The 27,229-nt window shown below is 47.0% G+C and overlaps 1 protein-coding gene across 12 annotated transcripts in view; it reads left to right on the plus strand.

Annotated features, from left to right (window-relative positions):
* IKBKB (inhibitor of nuclear factor kappa B kinase subunit beta) overlaps positions 1-24,082 on the plus strand; it is a 60,814-nt gene extending 36,732 nt beyond the window's left edge. For 5 of the 12 annotated variants that reach the window (XM_024251086.3, XM_002819040.5, XM_063726417.1 and 2 more), the window contains 15 exons: positions 847-971; positions 6,333-6,440; positions 8,217-8,346; positions 8,711-8,905; positions 9,620-9,734; positions 10,516-10,639; positions 11,234-11,385; positions 11,551-11,612; positions 12,702-12,811; positions 13,872-13,921; positions 14,031-14,130; positions 14,324-14,471; positions 17,921-18,048; positions 20,741-20,831; positions 22,548-24,082. In XM_024251086.3, coding sequence (XP_024106854.1) covers positions 847-971; positions 6,333-6,440; positions 8,217-8,346; positions 8,711-8,905; positions 9,620-9,734; positions 10,516-10,639; positions 11,234-11,385; positions 11,551-11,612; positions 12,702-12,811; positions 13,872-13,921; positions 14,031-14,130; positions 14,324-14,471; positions 17,921-18,048; positions 20,741-20,831; positions 22,548-22,613 — 1,704 coding nt within the window. In that variant the 3' untranslated portion in view covers positions 22,614-24,082. Of the gene's footprint in view, positions 1-846; positions 972-6,332; positions 6,441-8,216; positions 8,347-8,710; positions 8,906-9,619; positions 9,735-10,515; positions 10,640-11,233; positions 11,386-11,550; positions 11,613-12,701; positions 12,812-13,871; positions 13,922-14,030; positions 14,131-14,323; positions 14,472-17,338; positions 17,606-17,920; positions 18,049-20,740; positions 21,125-22,547 lie in introns of those variants that run through there. The other 7 variants (XM_024251085.3, XM_054561521.2, XM_054561519.2 and 4 more) reach the window with 3 other exon arrangements.
* The last annotated feature ends 3,147 nt before the right edge of the window (positions 24,083-27,229 follow it).

Below are 27,229 nucleotides of genomic sequence, written 5' to 3' on the forward strand. Positions count from 1 at the left end.
TTCTAAATATCCTGGCCCTTTCTGCAACCACATGGTACCTGGTTCAGGGGTTCAACCAGCACTTAATGCGTGTATTTGGTGTGGACAGCCTGGCATCATTTTCCTTTAACATTTGTAGCCTCTCTTCCCATTTCTACACAGCGCCCATGACTGTGTCCTGCCTTAAGCTAGTTTTCAATAAGCGCCTGAAATGCTGCAACCCTCTTTTTTTTTTTTTCCTTTTTTCTTTCTTTCTTTCTTTTTTTTTTTTTTTAGACAGAGTCTCACTCTGTTGCCCAGGCTGGAGTGCAGTGGCACGATCTCGGCTCACTGAAACCTCCACTTCCCAGGTTCAAGCGATTCTTGTGCCTCAGCCTCCTGAGTAGCCGGGACTAAAGGTGCACACCACCATGCCCAGCTAATTTTTGTATTTTTAGTAGAGACGGGGTTTCACCATGTTGGCCAGGCTGGTCTCGAACTCCTGACCTCAAGTAATCCACCTACCTCGGCCTCCCAAAGTGCTGGTATTACAGGTGTCAGCCACTGTGCCCAGCCTGCAACCCTCATTTTTAAAGGAGAGAAGTTAAAGCCTAGCGATGGGTGTGTGATGTACTCTGGCCCTGAATCTTTAGCCCCTCCATCAGTACTTACTGGAGTGAGTGGGGCATAGAAAGGTCTTAGAAATGGTAGCATGATATACCCGCTAAACATGCCTGGGGTGCCCTCCTCGCCCTGCATACATGTGCCAGTGCCCTCCGGGATGGAGCCAGGAAAGCCTGGGGTGAAAGCAGATGGGCTGGCCATCCCCTCCTGCCGTGGTCCCCCCAGAGAGGAGCAGCTCAGGTGTGCCCCCTCCTGTTGCTGCAGGCCCCAGAGCTACTGGAGCAGCAGAAGTACACAGTGACCGTCGACTACTGGAGCTTCGGCACCCTGGCCTTTGAGTGCATCACGGGCTTCCGGCCCTTCCTCCCCAACTGGCAGCCCGTGCAGTGGTGAGTGGGCCCGGGGCACCTGGATGGAGGAGGGAGCCTGTCTTTTCCTTTCTCTTCATGTACCCTGTTTCCCTGGCGCCCCATCACCGGGCCTGGGAGGTCTGTGTTGTGTCTCTTCCGAGAGGAAGGCCTGTCGGGACCTAGCACGAGGAGGGGAGTGGTCTGTGTTCCCAGGACCTGTTAATAGATAGAGAGTAGCTGTTAAGTCTTCATGTGGATTCTGAGCCTTCACATCTTTAAATACAATGCTGTGTCAATGTCATCTGCTCTGTGTTCAGAAGTAAGACTATTGTGTGAATGTGTGCACTTACACTGAGAATGCTGTGTGTTAGTAAACAAATAAAACACGTGTACACATGACAAGTCAGGAGGAAATATGTGAAAATTTGTTGTTGACAAATGTTACTACAACCTGAATATAAATTTTTGTTTTTAAAGCATAAGAATGTGGCCGGGTACAGTGGCTCACGCCTGTAATCCCAGCACTATGGGGGGCTGAGGCAGGTGGATCACTTGAGGCCAGGAATTCCAGACGAGCCTGGCCAACATGGCAAAACCCGGTCTCTACTAAAAACCCTAGCCAGGTGTGGTGGCGGGCGTCTGTAATCCCAGCTACTCGGAAGGCTGAGGTGGGAGAATTGCTTAAACCCAGGAGGCAGAGGTCGCACCACTGCAATCCAGCCTGAGCGATAGAGTGAGACTCTGTCTCAAAACAAAAAAAGATTAAAAAAACAACTGAGCATAAAGCGTAAGAATGTAGCTGAAATTGTGAACCTAATAAATTACACAAAAATTTTTCCAGTAAAAATTAAAGGATATGATGAAGATTTGTAGAGTTACCCTGTATTCTTTAGCTTTTGTTTTACTGATTAAAGAAATAATGCATTGTTCAGGATATGTTTATATAAAAGTTAATTATCACCACCAAAAATGGTATGTGAGGTAATGTATATGGTAATTAGCTCAATGTAGCCATTCCACAATGTGTACATCATGTTGTACAGGATAAATATAGACCATTTTTATTTGTCAGTTTAAATAAAGAACTGGGGGCAGAAAAGAAACAAAAGTTAATTATTACTGAAAGGCATAATTTAAAAATGAATATTCCCCCAAATCAGTTAGATTTCATTTAGGATTGTTCCTTGAGAGGCCACACACTAGTTTAAATGATGCTACTCTGCTCAAAATTTACTTATTTCAAGTTTTATTGTTTTTGGAACCATAATAAGTTCATGTGGCTCCAATTTCCAGAAGAATAAGGGAGTATGCAGTGAAGTCATACCAGCCTCCCAGGCCCTCATTTCCCTCCCCACAGGCACCTGCTGTCTTCCAAGAACGTTTTCGTATCTTTCAAGGTGTTCATATCTTCCAGGGGTGTTTGCTACGTGTTCCAGTAAATTGGCATATATTTGTTTATTTGTACATTGATGTTTCCCCTCTTTTTTACCCCAATGGTAGCATTATCTGAACACGGTCCTGCACATGCTTTCAAGCTTTTCACACTATGAGAATTTCTTTTTGAGCCAATTTATCTGCAACACAAAAAATTATTCTTTTGAACTTAAATAGTACTGCATAGTTTAATTACCCCCTCATTTTTGCCAGATTAACTTTGTTTCATTTTTGTGTTTTGGAAAATATGGAAACAGTAAAAAAGCAGGAATCAACTGTCATCCCATAACTGGAAAACAATCACTATGAACAGTTTTGTGTCTCCAGGCTCTTCAGCGTTATTTTTTTGTACTTTTTAAACAAAAACAGGTTGCCATAATCCTCATACAACGTGCCTTTCAAACTAGATATCAAAAATGCTTTATATTTTTGCTTATTATTTGTAATGTCTGTTATTTCATTGAATGGCTGTGCTGTGGTTCATGTAACTTATCCCCCGTGGTTGGCAGCACGTTGATAATTTTTACTTCTTAAAATAACACCAAGAATAACATCCTTGTAGGGAAATTCTTGCACACAGTTGTTTCCCTAGGATAATACCTAGAAAGGGAAATAACAGATTAAAGGGTTTGCACGTTGGAAAGGTTTTTGATGCATGTTAGTTAGCAGACTGCTCACAAGGAAGGTCATATAAATACACGTCTCCACCTGGAGTGTGGACACTGCCCCTTTCACCACATCCTTGCCAACACTGGCTATTGTCATCTTCTGGAAGTAATGAAAACAAAACATGAATGTTTTCAGAGGACAAGTGTCTACATCTTGAGAATATTTATTTATAAGAATAAAATGGGCCAGGTGTGGTGGCTCACACCTGTAATCCCAGCAGTTTGGGAGGCCAAGGCAGGCGGATCACCTGAGGTCGAGTTCGAGACCAGCCTGCCCAACATGATGAAGCCCCACCTCTACTAAAAATACAAAAATTCGCTGGGCATGGTGGCACACGCCTGTAATCCCAGCTACTTGGGAGGCTGAAACAGGAGAATCGCTGGAACCCGGGAGGCGGAGGTTGTGGTGAGCCAAGATTGCGCTGCTGCACTTCAGTCTGGGCAACAGAGCAAGACTCCATCTTACCAAAAAATAAAAAAATAAGAAAAGAAAGAAAAAAAGAATAAAGTGTATCCTTTGAAATCAATTCCAGAAAAGTGGTCTTAGGTGATGGCAGTTTGTTCAATTGCACGTTTACCTCCCTGTGAGGGAGGTCTCTGCCCTGAGTTTCGAGAAATGGCAAAGTATGCCCCACTATGGTGACTTATTTTAAAACAGGCATTGCTCCTTTAGCTACATAGGTTCTGGAATATTGAGGAATTTGTTCATTAATTTATAGCCACACTTTATAGTGTACGCATTATAAAAATAGCTTTAAATTGCATGTACATCTATAGTATTTGTTTTTGTTTTTGTTTTTTGAGACAGTCTCGCTCTTTTGCCCAGGCTGGAGTGTAGTGGCGCAATCTCGGCTCACTGCACATCTGTAGTGGTTTTTTGTTTTGTTATGTTTTGTTTTGTTTTGTTTTGAGACAGCGTCTTGCCCTGTCACCTAGGCTGGAGTCCAGTGGTGTGATCGCGGCTCACTGCAAGCTCCACCTCCTGGATTCACGCCATTCTTCTGCCTCAGCCTCCCGAGTAGCTGGGACTACAGGCGCCCGCCACCATGCCCGGCTAATTTTTTGTATTTTTAGTAGAGATGGGGTTTCACCGTGTTAGCCAGGATGGTCTCGATCTCCTGACCTCGTGAACCACCCGCCTCAGCCTCCCAAAGTGCTGGGATTTCAGGCATGAGCCACCGTGCCCGGCTATAGTGGTTTTAACTAAAGGAATTATTGCATTTCTTCAGGTCACTCATTGAGCATTTCTCTTATTTATGACAAGATGAGTTAAAATCCATTAGAACTAGAAGAACAGGTGCTTTTTGAAAATACATTCCTAATGGCCCAGTGTCTTCATAGGAAATCTGTTGTCTGCAGAGCCATCTTCCTAGAGCTTCCCTCATCAGTGCTAGAGGGCCAGGTGGCCAGTTTCAAGTAGATTTCTCTGAAACCGAATAAGGAGCTGTTTTGTGGACTATCTAGTTTTTAATGCTTTGGGCAACTTTTAAAAAATTTCACTATCTTATCTCAGATGGCAGGTAAATAGTAATTTCCAGACAAATGCAATTTGGGCTTTACAATTCTATTATAAAGCCACTTTGAAATATATTTTAGGACAAGCCCAAGCAATAAGCATCTTATTTTGGTTCCTTTTCTAATTTCCCATCAACAGCCTAAGTTTTCTAGCAGAGGCTTATTCCACACTTACATAATTAGAAAGTCTTGGAGCCCCCGACTTACAGCTGTCAGTCTCAGCCCAAGCTATAAAGCACCAGCCTCTGCCATGCACCGGCTCTTCTAGCTTTCCAGTGCCAGTGTGCTCCCGATAGGCCGGTTCCCCACTTGCCAATGAGAATTGTTTGGAGCAAAGCGTTTTTTATTTGAATTTCCCAGATGTTTTGAGGAAAAACCGTAGTTGGACATTCAGACAGAATAGAAAGAACACCAGACATTGGGTTTGAGCCCCTGATTCTGCTACTCTGTTATGTGACCTTGGACAAATCATTTGATCATCATTTCCTTTAGTCCAAATTGGGGGACTAAAAATAATGTCTGCCACATGGGCCTGTCACGGCAATAAGTGAATAAATGATCTGTGTCAGAGTACTTGGTTATCTATGAAGTATTATTCAAATTTACTCTTCTTATTACCAAGATTTGAAGCCAGTTGCATGTGGATTATTTTTACTGGCCAGGCACTGTGGCTTACCCCTATAATCCTAGCACTCTGGGAGGCCAAATTGGGCGGATTGCTTGAATCCAGGAGTTTCAGACTAGCCTAGGCAACATGGTGAAACCCCATCTCTACAAAAAATACAAAAATTTGCTGGGTGTGGTGGCACACACCAGTAGTCCCAGCTACTCAGGAGGCTGAGGAGGGAGGATTGCTTGAGCCTACAAGGTCGAGGCTGCAGTAAGCTATGATTGTGCCACTGCATTCCAGCCTGGGCAACAGGAAAAAAAAAATTATTTTTACCTTCAGATAGTACCTCACATACCCCAAGAAGTTCCCTAAGTTGGGAAATGTATAAGTTCATTTATCCTTAGTATTTAGCTGTGTGTGCGTACGTCTTGCATACTTTATGTAAATGTCGTATGCATGCTGTAATCTAGGTTTGGAAGTCCTAATTTTAACTTCTGTCAAAACACAAGAGTGTTTAATAGATGAAATAGAAGGTAGAGCAAGTGAGAAGGGAAAGCCAAGGATGAGATAAGGAGGCAGTGGTACTATCTGCAGAACTCTGGGCACAAGATGGTCAGTGACTCTGCTAAAGGTTGCTCTTCAAAAACTCATTCAGGCAGTCCTGACCAGTCTTAAACTCTCAAAGAATCTGCCTGACTCGATGTGAATGAACTGACTGCTATTCCAAAAGACTGGGGCTATAAGTCTCCTGTATAGTTGTAAACTTATATTACAAATGTAAAATGGCTCGAGAGCTAAATGTCGTAGGGATATGTATGACTGTATATTTCATTGACATCCCAGTCAACAATTGACTGCATAGATGACAGTGGTCTCATGAGATTATAATACCGTATTTTTACTGTACCTTTTCTGGGTTTAGATATGTTTAGATACACCAATACTTACCATTGTGTTACCCTGGCCTACAGTATTCAGTACCGGAGCATGCTGTACAGGTTTGTAGCCTAGGAGCAATAGGGTGTACTATACAGCCTAGGTCTGTAGTAGGCCAAACCATCTAGGTTTGTGTTATGTTCACACAAGGACTAAAATCACCTAATGACAAATTTCTTAGAATGTGTCCCTGTCATAGCAACGTGTGACCGCACCTAACAAGATTCATATTTGCAGGCATTCGAAAGTGCGGCAGAAGAGTGAGGTGGACATTGTTGTTAGCGAAGACTTGAATGGAACAGTGAAGTTTTCAAGTTCTTTACCCTACCCCAATAATCTTAACAGGTAAGGCACAGCGGCATTACATGAATACATATTTTTCTTCCTTTTTTTAGAAATACAAGTCTTGGCTGGGTGCGGTGGCTCATACTTGTAATCCTAACACTTTGGGAGGCCGAGGTGGGTGGATCACCTGAGGTCAGGAGTTCAAGACCAGCCTGGCCAACATGGTGAAACCCCGTCTCTACTAAAAATGCAAAAATTAGCCAGGAGTGGTGGCAGGCACCTGTAATCCTAGCTACTCAGGAGGCTAAGGCAGGAGAATCGTTTGAACCCGGGAGGCAAAGGTTGCAGTGAGCTGAGATCTCACCACTGTACTCCAGCCTGGGTGACAGAGTGAGACTCCATCTCAAAAAAAGAAGAAAAAAGAAATGCAAGTCTGAAGTGACATCTGATAACTTTTAAACAGGCTATCAGGATATCGTCCTGTGACTAAGAAATTGACATAGTCCTTCTTAATCTTAAATCTGGAATGGGTTCTCCTCCCTTATCTCCCTAGAAATCATCTCTTTTCTAAGTTCACATAACAATTTATCTGTACCTCTTATTACCCTTAATAGCCTCTACCTTGTATCACATTCAGTTTTGCATAGGGTTTATCTCTGATTCAACAGCAGTCCTTTTAAGGGTAGGGAATTATACCTTATTTCTCTTTCCACCCCTCATGTGGCCCAATTCTGTGTCACAGTCAACAAATGAATCTTTCTCATTTGAATGGCATTACAATCCAGTCTCAGAGCCAGAATCTAAACAATTAATACTATTGTGTAATTGTACAGAATTGGGTAACAGTGCGAAAGAAAGCTGCAAGGCAGTCACACATAATTGAGTGACATGGATAATGATTACCATATTTAGAGGGTGGAAGAGATGATTGGATGGATTAGTGCTATATGGAATGACGTGGGATAAGCTAGAACTTTTTGGAAGGGTCTAGACAGATGTGCAGGACATGGACAGATGAAGAGAAAGGAGGAAGGAAATTCTAAGGGGAAAGATTGAGGTGAGCAAGGCATGTTTGGGAGGTGGTGAGTAGCTGTGTTGGCCTCAGGGAAGGGTTTGAGTGCTCACAGGAGGCAGGCTCTGCAGGGCCAGGGGAAGGAGTTTGGAGTTTGTCATGTGAACCACTATATCTGGCAGCATGGGATCTAGATTCTGTAGGGGTCACCTGAGCTAGGATGTGCCTATAAAGTGTATTTTAAAAACCTCATGGGTTATTCTTTTTCTTTCTTTTTTCTTTTTTTTTTTTTTTTAAGACAGAGTCTCCCTCTGCCACCCAGGCTAGAGTGCAGTGTGGCACAGTCTTGGCTCACTGCAATCTCTGCCTCCCAGGTTCAAGGGATTCTCCTGCCTCAGCCTCCCGAGTAGCTGGGATTACAGGCATGCATCACCACGCCTGGCTAATTTTTGTGTTTTTAATAGAGACGGGGTTTCACCATGTTGGCCAGGCTGGTCTCAAACTCCTGACCTCAAGTGATCCACCCGCTTTGGCATCCCCAAGTGCTAGGATTACAGGCATGAGCCACTGTGCCCGGCTCTCATGGGTCATTCTTATGCAGCCATTTGGAGGTCAGGAATCTGATTTGGGGGTATTTTAGAATTCAGGAGAGAGGTATGAAGACCTGAATAATTGATTGGAAATGTTTATACTGTTTCTGATAAACCCATTTTCATTTTCAATGACTGTCTATTGGCTGCCGTCTGTGTGTATACTGGGAGATGCACACTGTAGCCCCACATTGGCTGGAAGTGTCTCCTCACACACTCTGCTCCTCTCCACAGCGTCCTGGCTGAGCGACTGGAGAAGTGGCTGCAACTGATGCTGATGTGGCATCCCCGACAGAGGGGCACAGATCCCACGTATGGGCCCAACGGCTGCTTCAAGGCCCTGGATGACATCTTAAACTTAAAGGTGAGTGTGGAGCCAGGTTAGCCCTGAGGCAAAAGCTGGGGTCCCTAGTGGAACACGCAATTCTTAGGACAGAGCAGGGGATGGGGCCAGCTGACCTAGTGAGGAAATTTAAGCCCCTGCATCAGTCTCTCTGCATAAGTAAAGAAAGGACGGTTGTGCTAATTGACATTGGCTATAAGGTCATAGCCACAGACAGGATTATGAAAGATGAAAATATGCGAAACATGGCATATTTTCCCTCAAGCTAGACCCTTGCTTTGTGTGGTTGGGAAATGTTGGGAGTAGCAGAGAGAGGACCTAGGCAAATAGATGGGCATCTCTTTGAAGAAATCGGTTTTCCAGTAACATCTGGGTTGTGTTGCAGCTGGTTCATATCTTGAACATGGTCACGGGCACCATCCACACCTACCCTGTGACAGAGGATGAGAGTCTGCAGAGCTTGAAGGCCAGAATCCAGCAGGACACAGGCATCCCAGAGGAGGACCAGGAGCTGCTGCAGGAAGCGGGCCTGGCGTTGATCCCCGATAAGCCTGCCACTCAGTGTGTTTCAGACGGCAAGGTGAGCCCTGGCTTCGTACACACCACCCTGTTTCCCTTGGCTGTGCCTCCTGGGAAACTCAACACACCTTCAGATTTCAATTCTGCTTTGTCATGTAGTCTGTTAATGACACAGTGCGGATACCTGGCTGGTTTTTAAGTTGGAGTATGGTGTCCTCTGTGTGGCCTGATAGGAAACACAAATCTCCTTGTTGGACTTGTTACTTCCAGACCCTCCAAGACCGTTCTCTTGCCTTTATTGCAAAAAAAGATGCGTAACACTCGAATCTCTCAAGTTGCCCGCTTGGCCCTCTTCCAAGTCTTGAGTCAACTGAAACTATGATGGTCTCTGTGTACAGAACTGGGTTAGGCACCTGTGTTAACTATAGCTGTGTAAGACATGACCTCTGCTCAAAAAGATCTTCTCAGCTGACTTGTGGAGATAAAGTTATCATATGAGAAATAATCATTGCATAGGGAAGTATATAGTGAATTTCTGAAGTTCACAGGGAAGACAGAGAGTAAAATAGAATGTAATACGTTTGTAAATAAAGAGTGTGCTCAGACAGTAAGTGTGGCTGGAAATGTAAAGAAACACTTCATGGATGCGTCCTACTTCCTGGCTGAAGATGATGCTCTTGCTGAACAGTGGGGAAAGCTGTGGAACCTCTTCATTATTAGTTAGAAAAGAGAGGGTTGGATCCACAAGATTCATTTTGTTCTTGTCCTTTTGCAGTTAAATGAGGGCCGCACATTGGACATGGATCTTGTTTTTCTCTTTGACAACAGTAAAATCACCTATGAAACTCAGATCTCCCCACGGCCCCAACCTGAAAGTGTCAGCTGTATCCGTAAGAATTTGTTTTGTTTTGTTTTTCTAAATAATCAGTTATAATATGTGGGACAAGGCAGGGAAGGGAGGCTGGACTAAGGAAGGGGGAGCCACATGAAGGAAATTAGTATTGCCAGTCCTCAGGGCAGCCTCCCTTATTTAGGACATGCAAGGAGTAGCCAGGCAAGAGAGAGTACAGGAAACCATTAGTTAATTTCAACCTCCTAGGCCGGGCGTGGTGGCTCACGCCTGTAATCCCAGCACTTTGGGAGGCTGAGGCAGGAGGATCGCTTGAGCCCAGGAGTTCAAGACCAGCCTGGGTAATATAGTAAGATCGCAAGTCTACAAAAAATTTAGAAATTAGCCAGATGCGGTGGTGCATGCCTGTAGTCCAGCTATTCAGGAGGCTGAGGCAGAAGGATCACTTGAGCCTGAGAGTTCAAGGCTGCAGTGAGTCATGATCACCCCCACTGCATGCCAGCCTGGGTGACAAGAGTGAGACCTTGTCTCAAAAAAAAAAAAAAAAATCTATTGAAAATGTATGGCCCTATATACATATGTGTCCAAATGGTTCATAAAGTGTTCCTTCAAATCAGCAGCTACTTATTGACCACTGGTACAGGCTGTTGGTACAAATACATGTATGTGACAGTAACCAGGCATAACACCCTCCAAAGTTACATGATCCTATAGTAGGTACAAAACGTGAAAGTGCCAGCAGTGTCGAAGGCAGGATGTGGTTAATTATAGGAGAGTTATTGTGGTTATTCTTTTACAATTGCTTGTGTCTCTGTCTCCAGTTCAAGAGCCCAAGAGGAACCTCGCCTTCTTCCAGCTGAGGAAGGTGTGGGGCCAGGTCTGGCACAGCATCCAGACCCTGAAGGAGGATTGCAACCGGCTGCAGCAGGGACAGCGAGCCGCCATGTAGCGTGCCAGGCTTTTTTTTAAAACTTAATTTATTTAAAATTGCTTGGTGGCTTTGGCCACAGGGAGGTGGTTGAGGCAGGGACCCAGAAGCAACCGTTATGAGCAACAAAAAGGAGACACTGGTTTGGATGGATGGGAAGCGGTTGAGTGGGCTGGACTGACAGAGGCCCCTTTAGACCTGGCGAGGTAGGTGTGGTTGGCACAGGGTGAGGAGTGTGGAACTGAAGCTGGGCTGGCCAAGCTGCGGCTGGATTGGGAACCCAGAGGAGCTCACTACCATGTGGATTAGCAAAACTCCCCTGACCTTGCTGCTGGGGACTTATGGACTCTTTCCTCAGTGTGACTCGTTTGCCAACATTATTGGCCTTTTGTGTCTTCCTTTGCCTGATGCCAAGTTTGGTGCAGAACCTCAGGCGTTGCTGAGGGCTAGGAAATTGTCCTTGGGTTATAAGTGGCTGCTTTAATAATAGTGATGATGATAATAATTATAGCAGGGACCTCCCTTGACATTTGAGGGGGTTTTGTTATTGTACAGGAAATGGAATTTGGATCCCAGAGATGCTCCAAGACTGTTCCTTGTGGTCCCTGCAGGATGAATCTCCTCCGAAACAACAGCTGCCTCTCTAAGATGAAGAATTCCATGGCTTCCATGTCTCAGCAGCTCAAGGCCAAGTTGGATTTCTTCAAAACCAGCATCCAGATTGACCTGGAGAAGTACAGCGAGCAAACCGAGTTTGGGATCAGTGAGTGTGCACTTTGCAATGAGTTTAAAAGACACCATTTTTTTTTTCTTTTTCTCTTTCTAAGGTTTCTTTTGTCTTATTATAATTGAGTTGCTTATTTCTGTTTCAGTTTTGTGGTGTTTTTATTTTGTTTTGTTTTGTTTTTCCTTCTCAATTTTTTTTCAGCATCAGATAAACTGCTGCTGGCCTGGAGGGAAATGGAGCAGGCTGTGGAGCTCTGTGGGCGGGTAGGAGACTCATTTTGGGTTTCTGAACTTACCAAGGGGGTGAGGTTTTGTGCTCCCACTTTTCACTTTCTCATCAAACACTGGGTCGATCTTTGTCAAAAATCAGGTGTTCATCACCGTGCTTTGAGCTTAACTGGACCAGCTGGAAAGAGGCCAAGAGAGTAGCCAGTGAAGGGAGCCCCTCTGTGGCCAGATGCAAGAGCTGCATGAATGGACAGAGATGGTCCAGGTTTAAATAAGAAGCAAGGGTTAGGTTCCCTTGGGGAAAAGCCGAGACCATTTCCTGTTAGGAAGGGCATTGGATGGATGATCAACACTACCTCTTGTCGAAGGTTTTTGACGAATTTTGTTGGGATGCTAAATCCATAGGAAATAAAAGGTCTAGGCAGAAAGTCTCAGGGCAGCGTGAATCAGATGTCACCAAAAAAACATTAATTATGAAGGCAAAGGAAATACGTGTGACTTAATGAACCTCACACACACTGAAGGTTGAAGTCAGGCTCCGGGGCTTTTTCCTGGACTTAGCCTCTGTTTTCCCCTGTGTACTTGGGCAAGGATCTTCACCTGTGTCTTAGTATCGATTTTTATAAATCAGTACTGATGGGGTATATGTGTGTTTAATGGTGAATATTAACCATAGAAGGGGTGAGTGCTCCTCCCCATCTTGGGACTCATAATCTATGAAATAAAACAGTCTGGGCCTCCCTGCCCGGGTAGCATCGGGATAGACAGATGAAGAGAAGAGAAAGTAACACGTCTTGGGCATCTTCCGTATGCCAGGCACCATGCCAGAGGCTTTAAGTACTTCATCTTACTTGACTCCTCAGATGGCCCTGTTAGAAGCCTATTTTATGCAAAAGGAAACTGTAGCTGGGGATAAGTAACTTGCCAAGGGGTCACACAGCTAGAAAGTGGTGGACCCTAGATGCAAGCGCAGCCATTCAGACCCCACAGTCCACATTCCTTTGAGCCAGTCCATTGAGGGTCCTCAGGGAATGTGGAGGGTCCCCTGGTCTCGCTCCCCTGCAGATCTTGCATCTCAGCATGCGCCTACCACATCAGTTGACATTAGCACAGCTCTTCCATTAGGAGAACGAAGTGAAACTCCTGGTAGAACGGATGATGGCTCTACAGACCGACATCGTAGACTTACAGCGGAGCCCCATGGGCCGGAAGCAGGGGGGAACGCTGGACGACCTGTGAGTACTGGCTGGGGGGCCCCTCTGTGCCCAGCACACACAGACACCCCTGGAGCTTCCGTGTGTGTGTCAAGGGCACCCTCAGTGGCTGTGCGGGACCATTCTCTAGAGCATGCTTCCCTGTGGGGTCACTTCCAGCAAATCATCACTGAGCCTCAGTTTTGAAATCTGTTCAGTGGCAAGAAAAACCGTCTTAACTCACGAAGTTGTGAGGATGAATTCAGATAACGCATTTGAGACGCAGGCCATAATCCGTAAAGGCTGTAAAATGCAAGCAGCCTCTACCCCTGTATCAGACTCCCCTGATTTGTCCCACCCACCCTGACCCAGGCATAGCTCAGAGCAGAAAGTAAGACAGAGAAGGAAGAACCTGATGAGGCTTAGGAGTTCGGACCTGGAAACCGTTCGTTTGAGTCTTTGTCAGGTATTTGGCATTGGCTCCAGGAGGGGCGGAGGGGTCTAGGGCAGATCACTCCTACCTGAAGGAGATGACATGTGCTCCTGGCGTGCAGATGGAGGGAACCAGGCAGGCCAGGTCAGCCGCTCGAGGGCTTGTGTCACCGTGAGCTCAGCAGTGTTCCCTGATTCTCTCACTAGGATTCTTAGGACAGGAGCTCCGAATGTCAGAACTTTGATTCTGTATTTTCTCTAATTAACCCTTTATTCTCCTCTAGTTCTTTTATTTGTATTTGCATTATTTTTTTAAGAGACAGGGTCTTGCCCTGTTGCCCAGGCTGGAGTGCAGTGGCACAATCATAGCTCACGGCAGCCTCGACCTCCCGGGCTCATGCAGTCCTCCCACCTCAGCCTCCCAAGTAACTGGGACTACAGGCGCATGCCACCATGCTCAGCTAATTTTAAAAAAATGCTTTTGGCTGGGCACAGTGGCTCACACCTGTAATCCCAGCACCTTGGGATGCCAAGGCAAGAAGATTGCTTGTGAGCCCAGAAGTTCGAGACCAGCCTGGGCAACATGGTGAAACTCTACCTCTACCAAAAAAATATAAAAATTAGCCTTATTTGACCTCAAGTCTAGACAGAACTTCTTTGTATATTTTAGAGAGGAGCAAGCAAGGGAGCTGTACAGGAGACTAAGGGAAAAACCTCGAGGTAAGTGGGGTTCTGTGTCTGCCTCGGGCTTCTCCTTAATCTCATTTATGGGGCATCACTACTCTCTGCTGGCTTCCTTGAGGAACTGTGCTACCCTCCCTCTCTCCAGACCAGCGAACTGAGGGTGACAGTCAGGAAATGGTACGGCTGCTGCTTCAGGCAATTCAGAGCTTCGAGAAGAAAGTGCGAGTGATCTATACGCAGCTCAGGTATGAGCCCCGACCTTCCTGCTCTGGAGGAAGGACTGGGAGATGCAGGTATGAGGTCACCTTCCTCCCTCCTCTCTGATTCGCTGGACCTCATGAAGAGACTTTCTGCAGCTGCTGACTGGATGCACAGCTGCCACAAGTTCTGCTTTCTCCAACCCAAATGCCATTAGTTTGCCATGTTTATTCTTTGCAGTAAAACTGTGGTTTGCAAGCAGAAGGCACTGGAACTGTTGCCCAAGGTGGAAGAGTTGGTGAGCTTAATGAATGAGGATGAGAAGACTGTTGTCCGGCTGCAGGAGAAGCGGCAGAAGGAACTCTGGAATCTCCTGAAGATTGCTTGTGTGAGTGAGTGCTGTGGTCCCGGGCCCTTGGCCCACCAGCCTCCTGTGCCTTTCCACCTCTGTGCACTGCCGCCATCCCACACGGGACACCACAGAGCCACCAGCAGCCCACTCGGCTGCTGCTCGGGCTTCATGTTGCTGTTCTTTGACTTGGTGTAAGCAGGGAGGTCAGAGGAAGGGCCTGTGCTAATCACTTTCATTCATCTGTGTATTACTTTCATGTGGCTACTGTAAAGATTAGCACAAACTGAGGGGCTAAAACAACAGAAATTTGGGCTAGGCACGGTGACTCATGCCTGTAACGCCAGCAATTTGGGGAGGCTGAGGTGGGAGGATTGCTTGAGCCCAGGAGTTCAAGGCTGCAGTGAGCTGTGATCATGCCACTGCACTCCAACCTGGGCAGCAGAGCTGTCTCTACTAAAAACAAAAACAAATGTGTTATCTGAGCTCTAGAGCCCAGAAGTTGAAAGTCCCGTGTCAGCAGGGCTGAGCTCCCTCTGAGGGCTCTTAGGGAGGGACTGTCCTTGCTTCTTCCAGCTCCCGGTGGCTCCAGGCATTCTTTGGTGTGTGACTCCAGTCTCTGTCTCTGTCTTCATGGGACCCCTGTGTCCCTTATCTGGGTGACTCTTACAAGAACACTTGTCATTGGATTTGGGTCCCACCCAAATAGTCCAGAGTGGTCATCTCAGGATCTCTAAAGACGCTTTCTCCAAGTACGGTCACACTCACAGGCTCCAGGAGTTGGGATGTGGGCATATCCTTCTTAGGGCCACCAATTCAGCCCACTGTCATGCACGGTAGTGCAACTTGGTTGAACATCGTCTGTGTCTGCACTGCCCTCAGTGCAGTAAGCCACGCTTTCTGTGCACACCATCTTAATGTAGCTGTGAGTCCATGGGATGCCACACAGTGGGGAAATGGGAAACAAAACAGCCAAGAACTGAGACGGGCAGGCCTGGCCGTGTCGTGGGAGCCAGAGCTGTTGGGACTGCAAGCCCCATTGTGAAAGGCTGCAGAGAAGGTGACATGGATGAAAGAGTGATTTAGGTGTCAGTTTCCCTTAAGAGCAAAGGGAAGGAGAGAGGGAGATGGTTGCTCATGGTGGAAGCAGGAGATGGTGCACTAGGAGATTCTCATTGTCAAAGGCAGAGGGGACAATCCACACACAGTGCAGAGAACAGAGGGGCTGGGGTCGCGTGCCAGAGCACTGGGCATGCCTTGGGAGCATGATTGACACATCCTCCTGTAAGAAGAGAGGAAAGGGAGAAAACAGGATGACGAGGTAGAGAGGATCTGAAGAGGAGAGGGAGGTGCAGGTATGCGCAGGTGATAGCCTGATGTGCCATCTACATCCATTGAGCATTTATTGAATGCTAACTATATGCCCAGCAAGACACACAGGCATGGCACCTGTTCCCAGGAGGGCCTGATCCTTCGAGGGGCACAGACAGAGGCATGAGTGAGAGCCGTTCAGGGCAGAAAGGGCTAGGAAGCAGCTCCAGGAGGCATGAGCTGCAGTTTCCGTGCACAGGGGGAGCTCCAGCTTGTCTTAGAGGAGAGGGAGCAACAAGAAGGTTCACAAGGAGCTTTTCCAGCTGAAGAGTGAGGATGTTCCAGGACAGAGACACTGCTTCATCAAAGGCAGAGAGCCTGGGGAGTCAGTGTGTTCTGAGTGGGGACAGGCTGGTGTGTATGGGGAAGGCCACAATGGAGGATGAAGCTGCTGAGGTAGGCAAGGGTGAGCTTACGCGGGCCACGCTTCATTTCCTTTTTTTTTTTTTGAGACAAAGTCTCGCTCTGTCCCTTAGGCTGAAGTGCAGCTGCGCAATCTCAGTACACTGCAACCTCCACCTCCCGGGTTCAAGTGATTCTCCTGCCTGAGCCTCCCAAGTAGCTGGGGACTATAGGCTCTTGCCACCACACCCAGCTAATTTTTGTATTTTTAGTGGAGATGGGGTTTCACTATGTTGGCCAGGCTGGTCTCGAACTGGCCTCAAGAGATCCACCCGCCTTGGCCTCCCAAAGTGCTGGGATTACAGGCGTGAGCCACCGCGCCTGGCCCATGTCCATTTTCAAAGCACACAGGACACATGGCAGTATCTCTCTCTTCCCTTGATATTAAAGGAACTTGAGTGTAGGGATATGATCACATCTGGGATTCGGGGAAGTCCCTCTCCAGGCAGCTGGAGGATCTGAGTCCCTGGCCAACCTCAGCACTGAGAAGGGCCGCTCAGCGGGGCTAGAGTTGAGCCGCCGCTGTGCAGCACAGAACAGGGTGGGGCAGGAGCTGGGGCAGGGCCTGGCTGGGAGGGAGCCAGGCAGTGCAGGAGCCATCCCCTGCCACACTTTCAGTCCAGGGCAGAAGCACAGGAGGCCAATGCTGGACCTCTCCCCAGGCATGGTCAGCAGGGAAGGTGCAGCAGGAGGACCAGGAACGGGAGGCTTGGGTGCTTACATGGCTCCTTGATGTGTGGGCCTTGAGGTTTCGCTGGAGGGGAGGATGTGGAGCCAGGAGGGGATGAAGGACTGCAGGCCGAAGTGAGTGCCAGGAGCAGGGGCTGGGGGGCTACATGGGTGGGTTGGGGACCATGCAGGGCAGAGATCAGCGGAAGGGTGACCTGAATATTGGCCGGCGGTCGTGGTCTGTGAGCTGAGGAGGCTCAGGTAGCTGGAACGGGAGCCCCTGCTTGACCCTTCGGGCTGGTAGGGGCAGTGGCTGCAGCCCCTTGGGAGTCAGGGTGTCCTGGTTTCTTCTCAGCCAGGTGATAGAGGATGCAAGCCACAGGAATTCCCATAGCCTTTGTGTGTGTGTCTGTCTTCTACCTGGGAAAGAGTAAAAATACTTTCCTGTTCTTTTCTTGTAAAAGTTCATTAAGGGGCCGGATGCAGTGGATTATGAATTCCAGAACTTTGGGAGGCTGAGGCAGATCACCTGAGGTCAGGAGTTCGAGACCAGCCTGGTCAGTATGGTGAAACACCATCTCTACTAAAAATACAAAAATTAGCTGGGTGTAGTGGCACACACCTGTAATCCCAGCTACTTGGGAAGCTGAGACAGGAGAATCGCTTAAACCCTGGAGGTGGAGGTTGCAGTGAGCCAAGATCGTGCATCGCACTCCAGCCCGGGCGATAGAGTGAGACTCTCAATCATTATCAATCAATCAGTAAAGCTGATGAAAATAAAAAAGCCTGCAAATTAATATTAATATGGGCACCCAGGTCTCCTTAAATTTAGAATCCTTTCCTCAAAAGTCCCCCTGTTGATACAGAAACACTTCTGAAGCCAAATGTGAAGCACCAGTTGACCCGCAGGTGGGGGTGCCGACTGGTAGGCTGTAGGGTTAGCTCTGGCCTCTGGCAGCCAGTTGTCTCCTGAGAAAATACTGTGGCGTGAATGCAAAATGTGATTCATCACTTGGCTCCTAATTTCTTTTGATTTTGTCCCCTAGAGCAAGGTCCGTGGTCCTGTCAGTGGAAGCCCGGATAGCATGAATGCCTCTCGACTTAGCCAGCCTGGGCAGCTGATGTCTCAGCCCTCCACGGCCTCCAACAGCTTACCTGAGCCAGCCAAGAAGAGGTAGGTTCTCCTTAGCAGTGCCAAGTGTGACCGTCAAGGGCAAGTCATGAGATTGGGGATGGAGGCGTTTGTCACTGGTAAATGTCTGTCCGATGATATTACCACCTCTCTGGATGTTTGTTGCATCTGCTAGGTCCTGTGGGGACAAAAGTGATACATGTTTGGCTCTCATAGTCCCTTGAAACTTACTAACTAGTTTCTTTGTCCAAGGCTTGGATGACTAACTGCTTAATGAGAACATTGGAAATGCTGGTCAGGCACATGCTGTTACCCTTTATCCATAGGAAGCCACATTCCCTTCAGAGAGGCCCACTACATCTACCCTGAGCCATCTGCCCCCACTCACCCTACCAGTACCTTGAGTTACCGAGTCACCACCCTCCTCCCGGTGCCACTGACCTTCCCATTCTTCCCGTCCTCTCCCTCCTCTTGCCTGAACCATGGCGGCAGAGGTGGGGGCAGGGCTTTCTGCCTCCTGCCTCTCTGCTGCCAGGCCCTGTGTGGTTGAATTAATCTTCACGAAATACCACTCTGACCAAGGTGTTCCTTAGTCATGAATAACAGCTTCTCCCTCTGTTATAGATGCTCAGGTCTGAGCTTTCGTCAAGTCTCATCTGGGCCAGCAGCGCATCATCAAATTCTTAGGTCCTGCTGGAGACGTCACTTGGGAGCTCAGGGTTGGGGCCCAGCAATCTGTGTCTAGCAGCCCTCCGCCCATTCTCCAGCACACTGCAGGCCACTTCTGCTCCCACACCCATCTCTTCCTGTGGTTTGTTTTGTATGACACCTTCTGTGTGCAGGGCTCTATGGGTTCCTGCAGGCTAATCTCTAGGCATGGGAAACACCGATGATTGCCTGGGGCAGGGGAGGAGGATGGGAGTGACTGATAATGCAAGGTTTCTTCTGAGGATGACGAAAACATTCTGAAAATAGACATGGTGATGGTTGCACAGCTCTGTAAATATGCGAAAACCCTTGAATTGTACACTTTAAATGGGTGAGCTTTATGGTATGTAAATTATATCTCAATACAGTCTGCTTTGAAGAATCTTGTTCTTGTCCTTGGGAGTTTGTAGCCTCTTTTGGTGTTTATGTGACTTTGGATACTTAATTTTCTCTTGGCTGTATGGCACACGCTTGTAATCCTAGCACTTCAGGAGGCCAAGGCAGGAGGTTCACAGGAGTTCGAGGCAAGCCTGGGCAACATAGTGAGACTGTCTCTCTCTCTTTTTTTTTTTTTGAGACAGAGTCTTGCTCTGTTGCCCAGGCTGGAGTGCAGTGGTGCGATCTTGGCTCACTGCAACCTCCACCTCCCAGGTTCAAGTGATTCTCCTGCCTCAGCCTCCCGAGTAGCTGGGACTACAGGTGCATGCCACCACACCCAGCTAATTTTTTGTAGTTTTAGTAGAGACGGGGTTTCACCGAATTAGCCAGGATAGTCTCAATCTCCTGACCTCGTGATCCACCTGCCTCAGCCTCCCAAAGTGCTGGGATTACAGGCATGAGCCACTGCGCCTAGCCTTTTTTTTTTTTTTTTGAAATGGAGTTTCGCTCTTGCTGCCTAGGCTGGAGTGCTATGGCACGATCTCAGCTCACCTCAAACTCAGCCTCCCGGGTTTAAGCGACTCTCCTGCCTCAGTCTCCCGAGTAGCTGGGATTACAGGCATGAGCCACAGGCCTGGCTAATTTTGTATTTTTGTTAGAGACAGGGTTTCTCCAGCCTGTTGGTCAGGCTGATCTCGAACTCCCGACCTCGGGTGATCAGCCTGCCTCGGTCTCCCAAAGTGCTGGGATTACAGGCATGAGCCACCGCACCCGGCCCTTTTATTTTTTTAAAATAAAAATTATTTCCCCAACCTCTCATGAGCACCTGGAGTATAGTAGCTAGACCAGGAGCCTGTTCCATTCCCTTCTGGGGCAGGCACTGAGCCTTTAGCCTAGCTAGAGGCCCCATAGATGAGGCTTGGCAAAAATGTGCTCTGAGCTCCTGCCATCAGATTGTCACATTTTGCAGAGTGAGAGGAGTTCCAGGGCAGTCTTCCCTTATGTGGCTTATTCCCTTCAGTGATGTCCTCAAAGCTTTAGAAAGGTGGACCTGGGTATATAGGATGTCTCTCGTCTCCCCACAGCATAGAGCTGAGGTTAGAAAAAGACGGATGTTTTGTTACATGCTGCTCTTTCTCACTGTGGCCCAGTCCTCAGAGGAAACATGGGTTTCTTATTATAGAAAAGAGAGAGATCAGATTAGATGAAACCAAATCCCAGAACTTGATTTTCAACAGATTCCAAGGAACTATGAACCCTGATAAATTCCTTGGCCTTTTTTTTGTCTACTTCAAAAATTGGAAAACAGGTGATTTGGAGAATATCTTTAGATTTTGGCAGTTTGAGAATTAAATTCAGCTATCTAGTAAGTCAGAAAGCAGAAAGAGCTCTTTTTACTTCTGACTTTTTTATTGAGATCTGTTTGCTTTTTTGCATTTTGGACAGTAACGCTCATGTGTGGAAAGTGCATAACAAGATGAATGAAAGTATTAGTCAGTGGGTTGGTGTTTTAAGACACTCAGCATCAAAATAATTGTTACTTCATTTAAAAAGTATTATCAAAACTCTCTAGCATATTTTAAAATAGCAGTGTTAGCTCTGATAACTAATAATGACCACTTTCTAATAATTTGATCATTTTCTTTAGTGAAGAACTGGTGGCTGAAGCACATAACCTCTGCACCCTGCTAGAAAATGCCATACAGGACACCGTGAGGGAACAACACCAGAGTTTCACGGTAACAGCTTGTGTGAGCCTCCTGCGATTCCATGTCCTTTCTTTCTATGGCAAAAGAGAAAAGAAAATGGAAATGCAATCTGGCATTATCCTCAACCTCAGTGTTCGTTTGTTTGTTTGCTTGTTTGTTTGTGACAGGGTCCCTCTCTCTCACCCAGGCTGGAGTGCAGTGGCATGATCTTGGCTCACTGCAACCTCCGCTTCCTGGGTTCAAGTGATTCTCATGCCTCAGCCTCCTGAGTAGCTGGGACTACAGGTGTGCGTCACCACATTCAGCTGATTTTTTCAGTGTATATTTATAATTTTCTAGTACACATTTTTTATTATTCATAATAATAGTGATGGCTAACAATTATTGAAGGCCTACAACTACATGTATGCATTATCTTATTTAATCCTTGCAACACTTAATTCTGATGATGAGGAGGAAGGTAGCATTGTTCCCAGAAGCCTGTCCCCACCTGCACCATTGGTACTACTGCTGAGTATTTGTGTGTTGAGTGCTGGGCTGGGAGCAGGAACCAGCCATAGCCTTGTCCTCAGGGCCTTGGAGCTTAGTGGTAGGTAGTACTAGTTATGAGAAAACTAGCCAAGATACAGGTATATTAAGACAAAGCTTCCATTGTTGAGAGAATCCTCCATCATTTGCTTAGATCTTTACATGGCCTTTATCTGCTAATCATTTGTTAACCTCCCCTAACTTTAAGCTTTTGGAAGAATTACAAGGGATACCACTGTGAATGGCAGCCTTTGCTAATGTAGTCGCATGTCCTCCTCCAGTCTGTGGACATTCTGTATCTCTTGCTGCTCTCCTCCTCCTGGCACGATAATGTTTTGATCAGTTCATTGCTTACTTGCATGTCTGTGGGAGGAAGAGGAAGTCTCATCAGGCCAAGTCATGTGGTGAGGCTGGAAATCCATAACTGAGATTAGCTACCCACAGTGAGCGTGGGAGTGAGTGCTGTGAGCCACGGTGGTACTGACATCGCCTTTCTAATTCCCACAGTCACAGAATCTCAAGGACTCTGAGCCAATTCAAAGAAAAGATCCTGTACAGTTTGAATATGTAACTTAGCTCAAGAGTACCCTGCAGTCACAAGACTTATTAATAAAAGGGTTTGGCTTTTTAATTTGTATTTGTTTAATTTATTTGTTTTATGCAGCCTGGGTCTTGCTATGTTGCCCAGGCTGGTCTTGAACTCCTGGCCTCAAGCGATCCACTTGCCTCTGCCTCCCAAAGTGCTGGGACTACAGGCATGAGCCACCATACCCAGCCAATAAAGGGGTTTCAATATATTTCTTTTTATTTTTGTTTTTTGTTTTTTTTTTTTGAGATGGAGTCTTGCTCTTTTGCCCAGGCTGGAGTGCAATGGCACGATCTCAGCTCACTGCAACCCCTACCTCCCAGGTTCAAGTGATTCTCCTGCCTCAGCCTCCTGAGTAGCTGGGACTATAGGAGCTTGCCACCACGCCTGGCTGATTTTTGTATTTTTAGTAGAAACGGGGTTTCACCATTTTGGCCAGGCTAGTCTCGAACTCCTGACCTCATGATCTGCCCACCTTGGCCTCCCAAAGTGTTGGGATTATAGTCATGAGCCACTGTGCCTGGCTGGGTTTTAGTATATTTCTCAATTGTCCTGATTGCCTCCTGAAGAGGAAGAATAACCTGAAATGTGTTGGTGGCTGTTGTATTTTTAACATGTCTGTTGACTTTCAGGCCCTAGACTGGAGCTGGTTACAGACGGAAGAAGAAGAGCACAGCTGCCTGGAGCAGGCCTCATGATGTGGGGGGACTCGACCCCCTGACATGGGGCAGCCCATAGCAGGCCTTGTGCGGTGGGGGGACTCGACCCCCTGACATGGGGCTGCCTGGAGCAGGCCGCGTGATGCGGGGCTGCCTGGCCGCGGCTCTCACATGGCGGTTCCTGCCGCACTGATGGCCCAGTGGTCTCTGGTATCCAGATGGAGCTCTCGCTTCCTCAGCAGCTGTGACTTTCACCCAGGACCCAGGGCGCAGCCCTCTGTGGGCACTGCCGGCGCCTTGTCTGCACACTGGAGGTCCTCCATTACAGAGGCCCAGCGCACAATGCCGGCCCCACGAGTGTTCAGGGGTACAGCCACGGCAGCCCCTTCCTCTGCCATGAGAAAAGTGCTTGGAGTACGGTTTGCCACACACGTGACTGGACAGTGTCCAATTCAAATCTTTCAGGGCAGAGTCCGAGCAGCGCTTGGTGCCAGTCCTCTCCTGCTCTCCAACGGCCCTGCTCCCTGTCCTCTCTCACTTTACAGCTTGTGTTTCTTCTGGATTCAGCTTCTCCTAAACAGACAGTTTAATTACAGTTGCGGCCTGGCCCCATCCTCACTTCCTCTTTTTATTTCACTGCTGCTAAAATTGTGTTTTTACCTACTACTTTGGTGGTTGTCCTCTTTTCGGCAAAGTTGGAGTGAGTGCCAAGCTCTCCATCTGTGGTGCTTTCTGCCACAGAGCGACTCACAGTAGCCAGGATGGGAGAGCAGCTGCCTTATTCCGAGTCCCAAAAATTGTTTGGGGATGATTGTCACAGAGGAGGGACAGAAAGGGTATCTGCTGACCACCGGCCTGCCTACCACCATGCCCACGTGCCCATTCCTGCTCAAGCATGTGTGCTGGCCGGGGAGTCCCTGTCTCTCACAGCATCTAGCAGTATTATTAAATGCATTCATTTTAAAAAGAGCTCCTATATTTTGTAACATGTCTCAAACACTCATACTGGGTTCCACAATCCACTGTTAGAATACCTATGGTTAGGGCTTCTGAACTAAAATAATGGAAAATTTTACCAATTTGTATAGTGCCTGGATCATTACTAGTGCCATAACCCTGCTTCTTCAACATTTCACAGAACTTCTCTTTTATATAAAGGCAAGAGCACAAATTGAGTTCAGATGATCACAAACAGGTGAGTTTTGTTGGAGAAGAAAGTTGGAGTAGGAGACTTTCACAAGTGGTTTCCATGGAGATAGAATGAAACATTCTGTGGTCAAGTAAGTTTAGGGAATGATTCATGTTTCACTTGCTTTGTGGAGATTCACACTATGCACTGGGAAAGTATCTGAAAAGTCTTATAATAAAGAAACCGGCTTAACTTTGTATAAAAACACTGTTTACCAATGTCATTTGGCTATAGAAACATTTTCTCCTGCTGATTGTGTGTGTGAAACATATATTAACATTCCAATGAACTAGCATTTAATAAAGCACAATTTTGGAAACCCTGGTAAATGACAGTGGGAAATAAACACCCAAAAGGCAAGGATGGGGTCAGACTGGGGAGGGAAAGGATGTTGGGCTAAGGGCTGTGAGCTTATGTTACAGGCAACTGAGCCACTGAAGAATTTTGATGAAGAAAATGCCAACCAAAGCAGTCATTTTAAAAGTTTATGGCTGTTCAGTTACAGGACAAGTTGTGAAAAGAAAGAAAAAAAAATGGAAAAAAAAGTTTATGGCTGGAACAGTGTAATTGATTAAAAAGTGAAAATCCAGGCCGGGCGTGGTGGCTCACGCCTGTAATTCCAACACTTTGGGAGGCTGAGGCAGGCGGATCACCTGAGGTCAGGAGTTCAAGACCAGCCTGACCAATATGGAGAAACCCTGTCTCTACTAAAAATACAAAAGCCAGGCGTGGCGGAACATGCCTGTAATCCCAGCTACTCAGGACGCTGAGGCAGGAGAATCGCTTGAACCTAGGAGGCGGAGGTTGCAGTGAGCCGAGATCGCGCCATTGCACTCCAGCCTGGGCAACAAGAGTGAAACTTTGTCTCAAAAAAAAAAAAAAAAAAAGTGAAAATCCAGGAGTTAGGATGTCTGCTTCCAAAAAGATGAGATAGATACACTTTTTCCTCTCAGTAAGTACAGCTAAACTCCTTGGTCACATAAACAAACACGAGACTCTGAAAGGAAGAGATAAGATGGAAGACTATCCCTGGACCTTGGGATCTGAGGAAGGACTCTGGTAGTTATTCCGTGGCTTTTCTTTTTGTCTCGAGATTGAGCGCTGGCTTCGGAAGGCCAAGGCGGGCAGATCAGGAGGTCAGGAGTTTGAGACCAGCCTGACCAACATGGTGAAACCCTGTCTCTACTAAAAATACAAAAATTAGCCGGGTGTGGTGGCATGCAGCTGTAATCCCAGCTACTCAGGAGGCTGAGGCAGGAGAATCGCTTGAACCCGGGAGGCGGAGGTTGCAGTGAGCCAAGATCATGCCACTGCATGGGTGACAGAGCAAGACTCTGTCTCAAAAAATAAAAAAAGAAAAAAGATTTGAGTGCTGGAGAAGCCGACCAATGGGCACAGACAAGAAAGCCCCAAGAAAGCCTGCTCTGTCTACCTGGGTTAGTTTCCTAGACCTGCCCTAGCTAGTTACCACAACTTTGGTGGCTTAAATGACAGAAACTTACTCTCTCCCAGTTCCGGAGGCCAGAAGTCTGAAATAAAGATGTGAACAGGACCACACCTTTTCTGAAGGCTCTAGGGAGGTTCTGTCCCTGGTGGCGTCCAGCTTCTGTTGGCTTTAGGCAATCCTTGACTTGTGACTGCATCTCTGCCCCGGGTCATATTGCTGCTGCTTTGTCTGTCACATCTCTGCTGTGTATCTCTTACAAGAATACTTGCCATTGGATTTAGAGCCAATTTGAAAAATCCAGGGTAAGCACTTTCTCTCAAGATGTTTCATGTAATCACAGTTTGCCATATGAGGTAATATTCACAGGCTCTGGGGATTATGATGTGGACATATCTTCTTGAGGGCCACCATTCAGCCCACTACAGTTCACCCTCTGGCACCCCAAAATCCATATTTGTCCTACATGAAAAAGACATTTATTCCTCCCAACATCTTCCAAAGTCTCAACTCATACAGCATGAACTAAGACCAAATTTGCATCTATATATTAGCTCAGAAGTCCTGCATCTCATCACCTAAGTCAGATGTGGGTGAGACCCCGTGCATGATTCATTTTAGGATTAAATTTCTCTGGCTATGGACCTGTGATACTACAGGTTATCAGCTTCCAAATAACTTTGGAATTTGGATAAATAAATTTATTTAAAATGATGTAATAGGCATATGATAGATGTTCTCATTCTGAAAGGGAAAATTGGAAGGGATAAAGAAGTCACCATTCCCAACCAATGTTGATGTAGCAGAGAAAATTCCATTAGGATTCAAGGCCTGCAAATAATTCCCTAGCTTGAAGTGCCGCCCACTGGGCCCACAGCAGTTCTGCAGACCTTTGTGTCTGTTCATAGCAGAACCATGGGCCTCTCTGTACCCATGGTGGCTCCATAGGCCTCTGAGTCTGTGCTCACAGTGACCTCATAGGCCTGTGTCTCTGCATCCATCACTTCTGTCTGCTCCTCTGGCCTCTGCCTCTGTGCCCCTGGCTCTGCCTTTGGAGTCATTCTTGCTTTTTCTTGAAGGATAGCATGTTTGCAGCCCAGTAGCTCTATCAGCCCATTTCCTGCCTGTAGCAGTTTGGATTTCAACAACCTTTTCTCATTTCACACTGTCTCTGTCACTTCCAGGCTAAGCTGTTTCTGCTGATGTAACATTCTCAAAAATCTTGTGGGTCCCCTGTGTAATGTCATGGAGTTCAATGCCATTAGACAAGAGGGTCCTCCACAAATTTTCTGGGATAATCCCATCTCTATTCCTGACTTCTACTGAGATGGTTGAGTGAGTCCAAGAGTCCCATGCTTCATCTCTTCGTGCCACCACACCCAGTACATTTTCCTTATTTTTGTAAAAGAGATGGGGTCTCGCCATGTTGCCCAGTCTGGTCTTGAACTCCTGGGCTCGATCCTTCTGCCTCCGCTTCCCAGAGTGCTGGGATTACAGGTGGCCGTGTTTGACACTTCAGCAAAACTGCAATTTAAGATATTAACTTATGTGGAAACAAAAATTAAGTCCCTTCTCCCATGGAGCTGGCATTGCACATTGGTGGGAGGAGGAGTGAGCCGGGAGTGCATAATGTGCAACCACGTGTGAAAGTTTCCAGTCGTTCTTAGTACTGTGAAGGAAACACACAAGTAAAAACCTGGGCCTGGTCCAGGAACGTGACAAGGGTGTGACTGCCAGGCTGGGACCTGAATGATGAGAAGAAGGCAGCCAGGGAAAGAACCATACAATGAGGGGACAACGCTGAACAGGCACATGTATGTATGAAATACGGACGTGTGTGTGTTCTAAACGAGAAAAGTGGCAAGAAATGCAGTAGGAGAGCAGGCAGGAGGTGGATCACATAAGGCCTTGTGGGCCATGAAAAGGAGCTTGGATTCTTTTTTTTTTTTTTGAGACTCACTCTTGTCGCCCAGGCTGGAGTGCAGTGGCCCGATGTTGGCTCACTGCAACCTCCGCCTCCAG

The sequence above is a fragment of the Pongo abelii genome, chromosome 7, assembly GCF_028885655.2.
Source record: "Pongo abelii isolate AG06213 chromosome 7, NHGRI_mPonAbe1-v2.0_pri, whole genome shotgun sequence".
NCBI classification, from domain to species: Eukaryota; Metazoa; Chordata; class Mammalia; order Primates; family Hominidae; genus Pongo; species Pongo abelii.